General features: G+C 34.5%; 1 protein-coding gene across 1 annotated transcript in view; it reads right to left on the bottom strand.

Moving 5' to 3' along the window:
* Positions 1 to 12,609, bottom strand: part of JHY (junctional cadherin complex regulator) — a 124,539-nt gene that overhangs the window by 19,355 nt on the left and 92,575 nt on the right. Inside the window, exon 5 of the mRNA XM_069070233.1 lies at positions 10,445 to 10,739. Within this exon, the coding sequence (XP_068926334.1) occupies positions 10,445 to 10,739 (295 nt within the window). The remainder of the gene's footprint in view (positions 1 to 10,444; positions 10,740 to 12,609) is intronic.

Raw genomic sequence — 12,609 nt, 5'->3', positions numbered from 1 at the left:
ATATAACTTTACAAAACTTAGTTATTTATAGCTAAGTCCAATTTGGTAGTAACTAAGCTACATATATTTCCTAGAAGTAACTTAACTGAAATATATAAGCATACTACTTAAATGATTATATATACTTTGTCTTGCCTTTCCATAATATTGTCCATGAACAATATTTTTTAAAAAATTGGCAGAAAAGAAGCAAAGGAAGTAGTAATTATACCAAGTTTCCATTGGAACAGAAAAAAATGATTGAAAGGCAAAAAAACCTACCTTACTCATAATTCATTTATCCTATTCAAAAGCAAGCATGTATTGTTATGTCTTAGAAATTAATTTTGATTAGTGATTTTAAAAGATAATTTCTAGATCATAGAGAATATATTTCATAATACAACTTGTCAGTCACTTCATTTTAAAAAGTAACCCAACACAATAAGGCTTTTGGTTGTTATTGGATTATTGGTATTTTGGTACCATCGTAAGAAACAAAACAAAACACCATTGTTTTCCTGAACTTGCTGGAAGTCTCTAGGGAACTGATATAACTTCTGTTTTTACCATTATAATCTGAGCCCCCTGCTTGCCATAAGCAGTAGAAGCCTCTGTGGTAAAAACCTATCCTTTGTTCTTTTGCCTTTGAGATACACTCAATTCTAGACAGTATTGGGTATAATATCAAGAGATTTAGAAGAGGATAATAAGTTTAGTGTACATCTACATTGACTTACAAGTTATAGTGAAGGATTGGATCCTTTGAACAAACTTTATTGAAAGCAGGTGGAATATTAATTCTAAATAAATACTAAATGTTTTTGGTGGATTCATATCCATCTGTTAAGGTTAAGGAATAAACTTTACATACTTTGAAAGCAACTTTTATTTTCATGTGCATGTTGCTCAGAGATTTCCTTAATGTAAACCCTTTCTTCTCCTGATTTTATGTCTTAAATAAAAATTTGGCAGAGATCATAGGATCAAAGATTTGGAGCTGAGAGGGAACTCAGAGATAGAATCTGATCCTCTCATTTTACAAATGAGAAAAGTGAAACCCAGTGAGGTTAAGTTCATTATCTAAAGTCACATAAGCAGTAAATTGCAGAACCAAAAACTGAATCCTGATCTTCTGGTTTTCTCTACCCCACATATTCTTAAAAATTCAATTTCATGATATTCCATATGGCTTGGTGTATGCAATAGTCAAAAACTATAAAAATGACATGCTAATATGCCAATATAATAACCCAGAGGTATAACAACAAACACGTTCTATCAAAATTATCTGTGATAATTTGTTTCAACAGCACACTGGCAACTACCCCCTTTAATGCCTAGACCTTCTAATAGTGATTTAAGCTGGAACAAGATTAAGAAATATAGGGTCAGTATCAATGGTACCCTTTCCTTAGAAAAAAGCAAAAATTTCTTCGTTAGAGTAAGCAAAGTAAGACATGAAATTAGAACCTTACAACTTTTGTCACTTAACTGCAGTCTGCTTTTAACATCAAAAGCTAGTGGAAGTCAGTCTTTTATTTAGGAAGCCTATGCATTCCTTGGTGCCTCAATTTCCTCACAATCCATTCACTTAACTCTGCAATATAGCATCTGATCCTACCACTCTACCAAAACGAGTCTCTCTTCCTTCCTCACCATGCCTACAATAGGGACTATGTCCTGATTTCGACTTTTCCTTTCATCCACTTCTCACCTCCTTAATGGTTTCCCCTCAAGGTTTTCACCTGGTCCTTCTCTCTACATTCTTTCTCTTATTAATATAATTCGCTTCCATGGATTCAGCTATTATCTCTATGCATATGAATCCTATATAGACATATATCTTTATATAACTACATCTTTATACACAGGCCCAATTTCTTTCCTGAACTCTTGTCCTGCATTATTAATTGGTGATTAGACACCTCTACCTGGATGAGTTATCTTCTCCACCAAACCCCTTCTTTCTCCAAAGTTTCCTATTTCTATTGAGTGTATTCACAATCTTCCAAGTTACTCAGGTCCACAGTTTAAGAGTCATCCTTGGCTCTTCTTCCTTACTCCTCCATGTCTAATAAGTTACCTACTGATTTACTTTCACAATATCTCTCAAATATATTCCCTTTCCTTTACTCACACTGCCACCATCCTAGTTAAGGCTCTCTTCATTTTTTGTTTAGACTATTATAACAGTAGCATTTAATAAGTACTTGCTATGTGTCAGGTATTATGCTAAATACTAGGATTACAAATACAAGATGAAAAAATAGTCCCTGTAAAGGACTATACATTTTATTGGGGACAGACTCCATGTGAAAGGGAAATAAAAAGGGGTAAGGTAGAGACTCATCTCCTGAAACGAATCCAGCAGCACAGCCTGGAAAGGGACGAATACATGACTGATCTAGGTCTCCTCTTTAAAATAAGGGGTTCTGGGTGGAACTAGCTAATCAAAGGGAGAGGCTGAAGGGGCTAAGGATCCTTTTAATTGATATTTTCTGTTTCTTATATCACCATAGTTATCTCATGTATCTTCCCCTCTACCCCTCCCAGAGAGGTATCCTATGTCACAAATTGTATTTTTTTAAGAGGAAAAAAAAGTCAGCATATCTGATCTATTCATTGAGAAAGTTCAAAAACATGTGCAATGTATAACATTTGTGCACCTACCATTTGCACAAAGCAGTAGATAGGGGATGTCTTCACACATCACTTCATTCAAGTTCCACTAGATCTTTAGAATTTTGTTACACTGACTTAATTTTTGATGTGTCCTTTCCATTGACATTGTTGGAGTTACTACGCATACTATTTTCTTGGCTCTGTTTACTTCACTCTGCATCAGTTCATGTAGAGCTTTCCATGCTTCTCTGTTTTTATCACACATATCATCTCTTACAACACAATAATATTCCATTACCTTTCAAGTACCACAGATTATTGAGTCATTCCCCAAAGAATGGTTATCTACTTTGTTTCCAATTCTTAGCTATCACAAAAAGTATAGCTATAAATATTTTGGAGTATATGTGGATTTTTTTCTTATAGATGGCTTCCTTGGGATATAAACCTGGCAAATGAAGTCTCTGGTTCAAAGGATATAGACATTTTAATAACTTTATTTGCATAATTCTAAATTACTTTCCAAAATGGCTATACCATTTTACAGGTCCACCAATAACATATTAGTGTGCCTATCTTTCCACAACCCTTCCAACATTAATTGTTACCATTTTTTGTCATCTTTTCTTTTTTTAAAGCAATTGGGGTTAAGTAACTTGCTCAAGGTTACACAGCCAGTTTTTTTGTGTGGGCATTAAGTATCTGAGGCTGGAACTGTTCCCAGGTCTCCCGACTCTGGGGCCAGTGCTTTTACTCACTGCGCCACCTGGCCACCCCCATTTTTTGTCATCTTTGCTAATTTGCAGGGTATAAGGTAAATCCTCAAGAGTTGCTTTGATGTGCAGTTCTCTTATTATTAGTGATTTGGGGCACTTTTTCATGTGGGTGTGAATACTTTGGAGATCTTTTGAGAACTGTTTGCTCATATTCTTTGACCATTTAACTATTGGGGAATGTTTTATTTGTCATATATATATATATGTATATTTATTGTTTATATAGTTTGGATACCAAACCCTTAACAGAAAAATCTGATACAATATATTTTCCCCATTTAGCCACTTCCTTTTTTTTTTTTTTTGCTTTTTGGAGGGGGAAGGCAGGGCAATTGGGGTTAAGTTACTTGCACAAGGTCATACAGCCAGTAAGTGTTAAGTGTCTGACGCCAAATTTGAACTCAGGTCCTTCTGATCCAGGACCGGTGCTCTATTCACTGCGTTACCTAGCTGCCCCTATACAAGCTTTTTGTGTGCTTTGGGAGGTTGATCCCCAGATATTTTATGTACTTTGTAGTTACTGGGAATGAGATTTATCTTTTTATTATTGCTTCTTGGATTTTGTTATTATTATATAGAAATATTTATTTTTGAGGATTTATTTTGTGACCTGCAACTATGTAGACACTCTTAATTAAGTATCTTTGCTGATTCTCTAGGATTTTCCGAGTAAACCATCATATCATCAGCAAACAGGTATAGTTTTATCTTCTCTTTATTTTTATTCCTTTCATTCATTTCTCTTATCTTATTGCTAGCATTTCCAAAACTATATCAAATAATAGTTGGAAGAATGGGCATCCTTGCTTTATTCCCAAATTTATAGGAAAATGTTAGTGTATTCCCATTGTATATGAGGCTTGTTTTTGACAAATGCTTTTTTATGATATTAAAAAAGGTCCCTTTATACTTATATTTTGTATGGTTGTTTTGTTTTTAGCATAAAAATGTCCATTGTCAAAGGCATTTTCTGCATCTTATTGAGATGATTATGTGGCTCTGGATGTTTTAGTTTTTAATATTATCAATTTTGTTGATTTTCCCCATAATATTGAACTATACTTGCAACCCTGGTATAAATCCTACTTGATCATAATAAATGATTTCTTGGATAAACTGCTGCTGTCCATTTGATAGTATTTTGTTTAAAATTTTTGAGTCACTGTTCATTAATGATATTGGTCTATATTTTTCTTCCCCTTTTTTATTTTTCCCTGACTTAGGCATTAGGACTATATTTGTCTCATAAAAGGATTCTGTTAGGGTGCTTTCTTTCTCAATTTTTGAGAACAATTTATAAAGTATGAGTACTAACTGTTCTTTAAAAGTTTGAAAGAATTCTCCTGTGAATCCATCAGGACCAGGAGCTTTTTCTTTGGTAGTTTCTTTACAATTAGATCTATTTACTTTTCTAAGACAGGGGTTATTTAGGATCCTTACCTGGTCTTCTGATAGTTTGGCTATTTTATGTTTTTGAAGATATTTCTCAACTTTGTGTGTGTGTTCTAGGTTTGTTTGTTTTTAGCATATAACTGTGCGTAATATATTGTCATTATTCGTTTTATTTCTTCTGGATTTGCTGTGATTTCACCTTGCCTATTTGCCATTTTATTGATTTGGTATTCTGCTCTCTTTTGCCAATTTGGGCATTTCCCTTCTAATTTTAATACCTTCTCTTTTGTGCTTATGTTAGGTTTATTTGATGTTCTACCTTTCAAAAATGCATATTCAGTTTATTAATCCTCTTTTTCTTATGTTGTTAATATATAATTGTAAGGATATGGTTTTCCTGCTGAGGACTACTTTATCTTTTTGGTATGTTGTTTCATTATTATCATTTTCTTTAACATAGTTAACTGTTTCTATGATTTGTTCTTTGACCCATTCATTATTTAAGATTTCATTGTTAAGTCTTCATTTAGGTCTGCATCTTTTGTTTGTGGTCCCTGAACCAATTTCAGTTTTTATTGTGTTATGGTCTGTAAAGGATGTATTAATTATTTCCACCCTTTTGTATTTGTTTTCAATATCTCTGTGCTCTAGAATGTGGTCAATTTTTGTAAAAGCTTCATGTGGTGAAGAGAAATGTTCATATTCTTTTGCTGTCCCATATAGATGATGACATAAATCTTTTAACTCTAGCTTCTCCAGCAATTTGTTCAGTTCCATATTTTGCCATTTGATTATCTTTCTGTTAGACTTATTAAAAACCAATAGAGGGATGTTGAAGTCTCCTGTCAATGTTGCATTACTGTCTATGTCTTCTTGAAGCTCAGATAATGGTTTTTTTTTAATGAATTTGGAATATATACATTTATTAGTGATATTGGTTTATTGTCTATGGCTCCTTTCAGCATAATAGAGTTTCTCTGTTCATCCCTTTTTATTTTTTGAATGTTTGTTTTTTCTTTGTCTGATAGAATAACAGCAACTCCTGCTTTTTAAAAATTTACTTGATACATAGTAAAAAAAAAATCATTCCCTCAGTTTTCTTTTTTGTATTATCTTTGTTTTAAAATGTTCCATGTTAAGCAACATATTGTATGGTTTTGTTTTCTTATCTGATCTGTTACACTTTTTTGTTTTGTTAGATTAATTAATTCACATTTAAAGTTATAAGCCTTCAGTTTCAGTTAATATTTTCTTCCATCTATCTCTAAAATAGTTTTTTTTCCAAGTTATGATTTCCTTCCTCTTCAACTGTAAATACAGTTTTTTTGTTCCTTCATTTACTTTAATTTTTTTAAAATGATGGTCTTGTTCCCACTGACTTTCTTCCTTTCATCTCAGATTTCTTCTCACTTTCTTACCCCTTTCCCTTTAGAGTTTTATTTTTTAGTTCCTTTTTTTTCTCCTGCTTTTTTCTGGTTATATATTTCCCCCCCCTCTTTTTTTCCTGTCAGTCAAATAGATTTCTCCTTCTTCCCCCCACCCAGCTATTCCTATTCACTAATTTTTAAAATTTCATTTTGCACCTCTTTCCAGAAAGAGTTTCTCTCACTCTCTTCATTATTCATCTTCTCTTTCTGTCCATTATAAACTCTCATTCTCAAAATATGCTTATTACATATAAATTACACATTTTCTGTAAAATATAATTTATAGTCAGTATTTCACACACACACATCCAATGATTTCAGATTTTTAGTCACAAAACTATATCATTTCCCCCTCTTTCTCCCCACACCAAAAGGGCTCACCCCAAAATCATGAAGGCCCATTGTAGGGAATATTACAAAATAAATTAGAATGTAGCAATAAAAGAAAGTGAGGTAAATATTATAAAAATATTGTCACCAGTGACTGGTCTTTCTCTTTTTCTCCATGTTCTGCATATAATCAAAGTTTCTAAAATTCTAAAAAAGTTTCTAGACCATTCTACATTCTCCCTCCTAGGTATTTTCTGCCATTGTCTTGTAGGACCCCATGGATTCTCCTTTTCCTCTACAGGGGCCCCTCCCTCACTACATTCCTGATTTTGTAGACTACCAAAGATCCCAACTTACCTGTTTACCTTTTTTCTCCACATATACCTCAAAATCTCCTGTGTCCATACTCTCCCCTTGCTACTTGTACCAGTGGTCTGTAGGGGGTTCCAACTCCCCCACTCTCAATGTAGGACAAGTAGACTTTTCAAGCATCAAATCCCTCATGCCTCATCTAATATAAGGTCCTCATCTCCCTTCACTGACCATCTCTCTTCATTCACAGGAGCATTTCCATCAGTGGAACCCCCTCCCATTTCCAAAGTAAGGCCTCCTTCTAGGTCCTTTTCAACTTTCCCCCCTCCTCCTCTTTAATTCCCTTGTAAACCCTTTCCTTCTGAGACCAGAGAGGTCACCTTTCCCACACTGCTAGCCTTTGATTTGACTCTAGCACATCACACACTCCTCAATATCTCCCCTCTGCCTTTCCCTCACCCTTTTCATGAATGTTCCCACATTGTAATGTAGTCTTGCTCACAACAGAAGACACTTGTAGATAGAGTATGGTCAGGTTTGTTGCAATGCCCCCAAGTCCACCTCTTCACTGTTACCTCTATCAGGTTTCTGCCTTCACCTCTGTCTTCTTGTGTACATTAACAAAGAAATATCTTATAAGTCTCTCTGTTGTCACTCTATTGCAGCTGCTGTCTTTGCCTGCTGCATTTAATCCACTCTTCCATATTTCTGCTGTTTGGGGTGTTCCAGAGGCAAATAAATAATCTCTATAGTTCTGAAGAACTGAATACTTAAGCATCTAAGAATGTTTCAAACTATTTTTTATTATTGAACATTGATCTTTTTGCTTTATGGTCAAACTTAAATTTGCAGCACAGATTAATTTAGGCTGCATCCTGAGCACTGCTCTTTGGAACACGTTACTCCACTCCCTCCTACATTTTATAGTGGGCATAGAATAGTCTTGCATTATTCGAATGTCCCTTGCTTTGTATTTGAGGGTCTTTTCCCTGATGGATGCAGAATTTATTTCTGAATTGAATTGTTAAATTTAACCACTATTACATTTTGAAATTTGTAGTCTTGTTTTTTTTTTTCCTGGAGGTGAATTCTTTCAATGAAATTTCATTTTCTATGTTCATAAGCTCTAGATACCTCTCTTTTATTATTTCCTTCAATATGGTGGTCAAAGTTTCCTGTCCTGTTATGTTCTTTTGGGAAATTTATGATCCTTAGGCTGTCTTTGATATTGGTACATTTTGCTTGCAGAGTGAACATATTTTCTTTTAATGTTATTATGTTTTGCTTTTCTTTTTCTAGACTGTCCTCACTTGTACATATCTGCATTTAATGTTCTTCCCAGTCTGACTCTACTGTAGCTTTTCAATCCTACTCTCCTACATGCACTCTATTTTCTAACCAAATTGATCTACTTAGAATCTAACATTCCATCTCATATTTCTCACTACCTCCTTCTTGTTTGTAATTGCTACTGGGTTCTGATCCAATCATTGGAAAGGCAAAACACAAAACAAAACAAAACTGGTCCTAGTAAGAAATACAGTATGTCTGAAACTTAAGAAAATGAAGAGGCTGATGCCTTGAAGTTTATATATGAAACAGCTTAACTTTTGATCATTCACTGACCACTCATATTAGAGACAATGTAAGTTCAGACAATTAATCTTTACTCTTTCCACCATGGATATTCCAGTATCAATTGGAAAATTGGATTGGAAACCTAAAAAATCAATTGGAAAAAAAAGAAAGCTGGAATTCTAGTCCTAGCCAGTGGCAAGGAGGGAAAGTATGATGCAAAAATGGGCTTCCATCAACTGCTGGCTACCATCCCATAATAAGCATTATTGATGAACTAGAAGTAAGTTGAAGTATGTTCCAGATAGCTGAAATGAAAGTCCTGTGTCCAGATTTACTCGAGTCTGGCTCAACTGTCTTAGTTGGTTTTCAAAGTAGAGCTACTTTAAAAATTTTACCAACAAAAGCCCTTTACAATCTTTTAACATGGAAAAGAAAGATTCAAGATTTTCTTTGTTTCATTTCTTCTTTGCAGTTACAAGACAATAAAAGTTTCTCATTGTAGCACAGGGCCACAATCTTTTTTTTTTTTTAACTAATAGTGAAATTCCTATTCAGAAACCATAAAATTAGGGAGAAGAAACCCTGCTCTAAACAAGCTATTTCCAGGACGTGGTACAGTATGTCTGAGAAAGCAGCAGTCACTGATCAACCGAATCTGGTAATACATAAATATTGCAACATCACACATTTACTCTTTAAATTGTACACCTAGTTCTTCACCTTTGTAGAGAATAGTATAGAAGTATTCTAATGGAAGGGTCTACAAAGCATGACCATTTGGCTGCCAGTGATTAATCAAAACTCTTTTCAACTGTCGACTTGGGACAAAGTATGTTTGAATTGAAAGTGACACTGGGTGCTTTGTGAAGACTAGGTTTAACTTTGAAAAGTTGTGCCCTGCTGTGGCGACACAGCAGTGTAATTCTCCAGGAAATTCTTCAGATGTGTAAGTGTGAGAAAGTTACTTGAAAAAAAGACAAAACAATGCCTCAAACACTGGGGAACAGTAAATGAAAGAAATTTGCACTGCAGTTGATAAATCTAATCCAAATAATGCCTTCTTAAATGCAGTCAAGCAGCAGTACATAAATTGCCTGCTACAACAAATATATGAGTAATTACTTTAAGCTTAAAACAGGCTGCTTTGGGGTTTCCAGAAAACTTATTAAATGTTTGTATGTCATGGGCACAGATGGAATTTTTATACTGTTGTTATCATCTCTTATATGTTAATTATTACAGTATAAATGATGAAGATTCATAAACTAGTAACCACAGAACTTCCAGGAGGACGGGAATGATGGTTAAGGCTCATTATTTTTATAAATCCTGTAACTTTTAATATGGTTCAGTTTGATTCCCTTGGAAACCAAAAGATTTGATCTGACTAACAAATGGGCATAACATGGATAATGATTCACTCCATCTGGTGCCGTGGCTACCTGCTGTCCTATACAAATATCTTTATTCTAAGTTGTTTTAGCCCCTGGAATAGCTTAACGGACAAACAGTACTTCTGCATGTTTGTCAGATAAAGGCCTAAGGTGTTTAAAAACAAAGGGGAAAAATAGCCAAGATAAAAATAGACAACATTTTATGAAAAGTAGTTTTTGTAAAAAAAGAAATATTTGGAACGAGTCAGAATCTGATTCTGAAAGTTAAAAATTGGAGGTACTATTATCTTGGTGACATGTAAAGCACCCTAGGTATATCTATGTGTTTTTTTCCTATGAAATAGGAATCTTGGTTTTTATTTTATGAATCTAAATTTTGAGAATCTTAAATTAAAAGCAGTAAGCAGGATTGAGTTCAAAATACATTTTTTCAAGGGCAATTCCTGATTGGCATGACTCCTAAGTGAGGAAGGATAGATGCCCTTCCTATTCAGCAATATTGAGGCCCTTATTTTAACCCTTGTAACCCACAAGACTTGAAGAAGCTAAGCTACCTGTACATTCCATAATTATCAAACATATGCTCTGTATATCAATGTGACATTCTTTTTTGGTGGGTAAACATTCTTACCTTACTGGCAACTCTGTCCTTGTGCTTTTTCTGCTTCTCCAGTTGTAACAAGTAGCCTTCAGAATTGCAACGGCTAAGTGTTGTCTGACTTGTCTGGCTTTTTCCAGTATCAAGCTGGGATTCACTGTCTATTCTTGAGAATATTGATGGAAACATGGTATTGGAGGAAGTCACTTCACTGGGTTGTACTTCTGTTAGCTGCATTAAGGCTTGTTGATGCTGTTCCATTATGTGGGTGAGCTGAGTATCTGGAGAAACTCTTACCGGCTGACTTTCAGATGAAGGACAGAATTTCCTTCATAGAACAAAATTAGCAAGATTTTTCAGTTACCAAAATACTGATGCATAAAATCAATAGGCTTAAGTTTTTCCCAAAACATGAATATGACAGGTATATACACACGCACACATATACATATAGATGTATGTATACAGTTCTGTTGAGTTCTTAAGGGATTTTAAAAATTCTTGGTTACCCAAATTGAGTCTCTGGGACAGCAGGAAATTCTGGAAAATTTAGGTGATGTAAAAACAAAAGATACCAATACATTTTAAAAATGGTTATTATTAACTATATTCCTTTAGGTATTGAGCATATATATACTCACAGAATAGAAAGGCCCTAAAGAGATCTTTTAATCTACTTGCTTCCAAGAAGGATGAAAATTAAGATGCTGAAGACAGAAAAAGTGGAAACACTATATTTTTATAATTGGCCTAAGTAAAATTATAGCGTTATAGGATTTAGAGCTTTAAAAGGATCAAATTCAACCAACTCATTTTATATATGAGGAAACTGGGGGCCAGAGAAATGAAAAGAACTTCACAAGATCTCACAAGTTGTGAATTAAGAAAGTTGGATTGAAGTCCAGTTCTTTTTACTCTAAATCCAATGTTCTTTTTAATACTCTTTATAGCAAATATATTTTAAGTAATTTGTCTGAATACATTAGGATATTTTTTTCCCTTGCTAGTTCATAAGAAACCTTGGAGAGTTTTTCTCTTACTAGCACACAGAAAATGATATTAAATCCCTTTTACCCATAATTTTGGGGTTTTAATGGTAAAAAGGGACACTGCAAAGTAAAATACTCAACAAACCTTAGCATACAAATGATTTCTTCTATTCTTAATAAAAAAACAGTTGCTTTACATTGTACTTGGTTATAAAAATGATAGAATAATAGGAACATGTTACTAAATCAACAATTGCATATTTGTTCCAATGAATACACCTGTATCTTATAAAGAAAGGCATATGGACCAGGTATAGCAGATTAACAGTTTTAGAGCTGGAAAGAACCTTAAAGGACATCTAGTCCAAGTATCTCATTTTAATAATGGGGAAAGTGAGGCCCAGGGAAGTTAAATGACTTATTCAAAGTCACACAAAAAGTGTTAGACATGGGATTTAAGTCCAGGTCCTCTGACTCTAAATCTGGCATTCTGTCTTCTACTTTTTTTGTATCTTCCTAAAATGTCTAATACAACTTGGTTTTGATACTGACCTGTAATTTCATGAGTGTGGGGAGGAAGCATGGAAACATTTTTCTGATGTACATTAGTAACTAATTAAGAATCTTAGAAAGCCACCTAAAACACTGAATATTTATGTGCTTTTGCCCATGCCATAAAGGTAGTATGTGTCAGAGATAGAGATTATCTCTGTTTTCCTGACTCAAAAGCCAATGTTTTTCCACTAAGGTCACAATGCAGCCTCCCTCTGGGCACACAGATATTTGTTGATTGGCTGATCTTCACAAATATCCCGAGGGTTGGTTTATTTTTTTGTAAGGATGGTCTTGTTTTCTTCCTTCATTATAGATTTCTAGTCTGCCTTGAGATCTATGCTTCATCCCTCAACTTCTTATTTAATTCTAGTGGCAGAAGTAGAGAACACAAGTAAAATGAAAAGGAATATCTTTTTTTTTTTTTTTAAAGCAATCGGGGTTAAGTAACTTGCTCAAGGTTACACGGCCAGTTATTTCTGGGTGTAGTGCTGAGTATCTGAGCCCGGATTTGACCCAGGTCATTCCGACACTGGAACTTGTGCTCTTACTCGCTGAGCCACCTGGCCACCCCTAAGCAATTGGGGTTAAGTAACTTGCTCAAGGTCACACGGCCAGGTGTTTCTGCGTGGGTGCTAAGTGTCCGAGCCCGGGATT

Source organism: Petaurus breviceps, unplaced genomic scaffold (genome assembly GCF_028583685.1).
Source record: "Petaurus breviceps papuanus isolate PSGF00001 unplaced genomic scaffold, PetGlider_PUasm1.0 90804, whole genome shotgun sequence".
NCBI lineage: Eukaryota > Metazoa > Chordata > Mammalia > Diprotodontia > Petauridae > Petaurus > Petaurus breviceps.
Note: the sequence above shows the minus strand (reverse complement) of the source record. Positions and strands in the feature narration are given on the sequence as shown.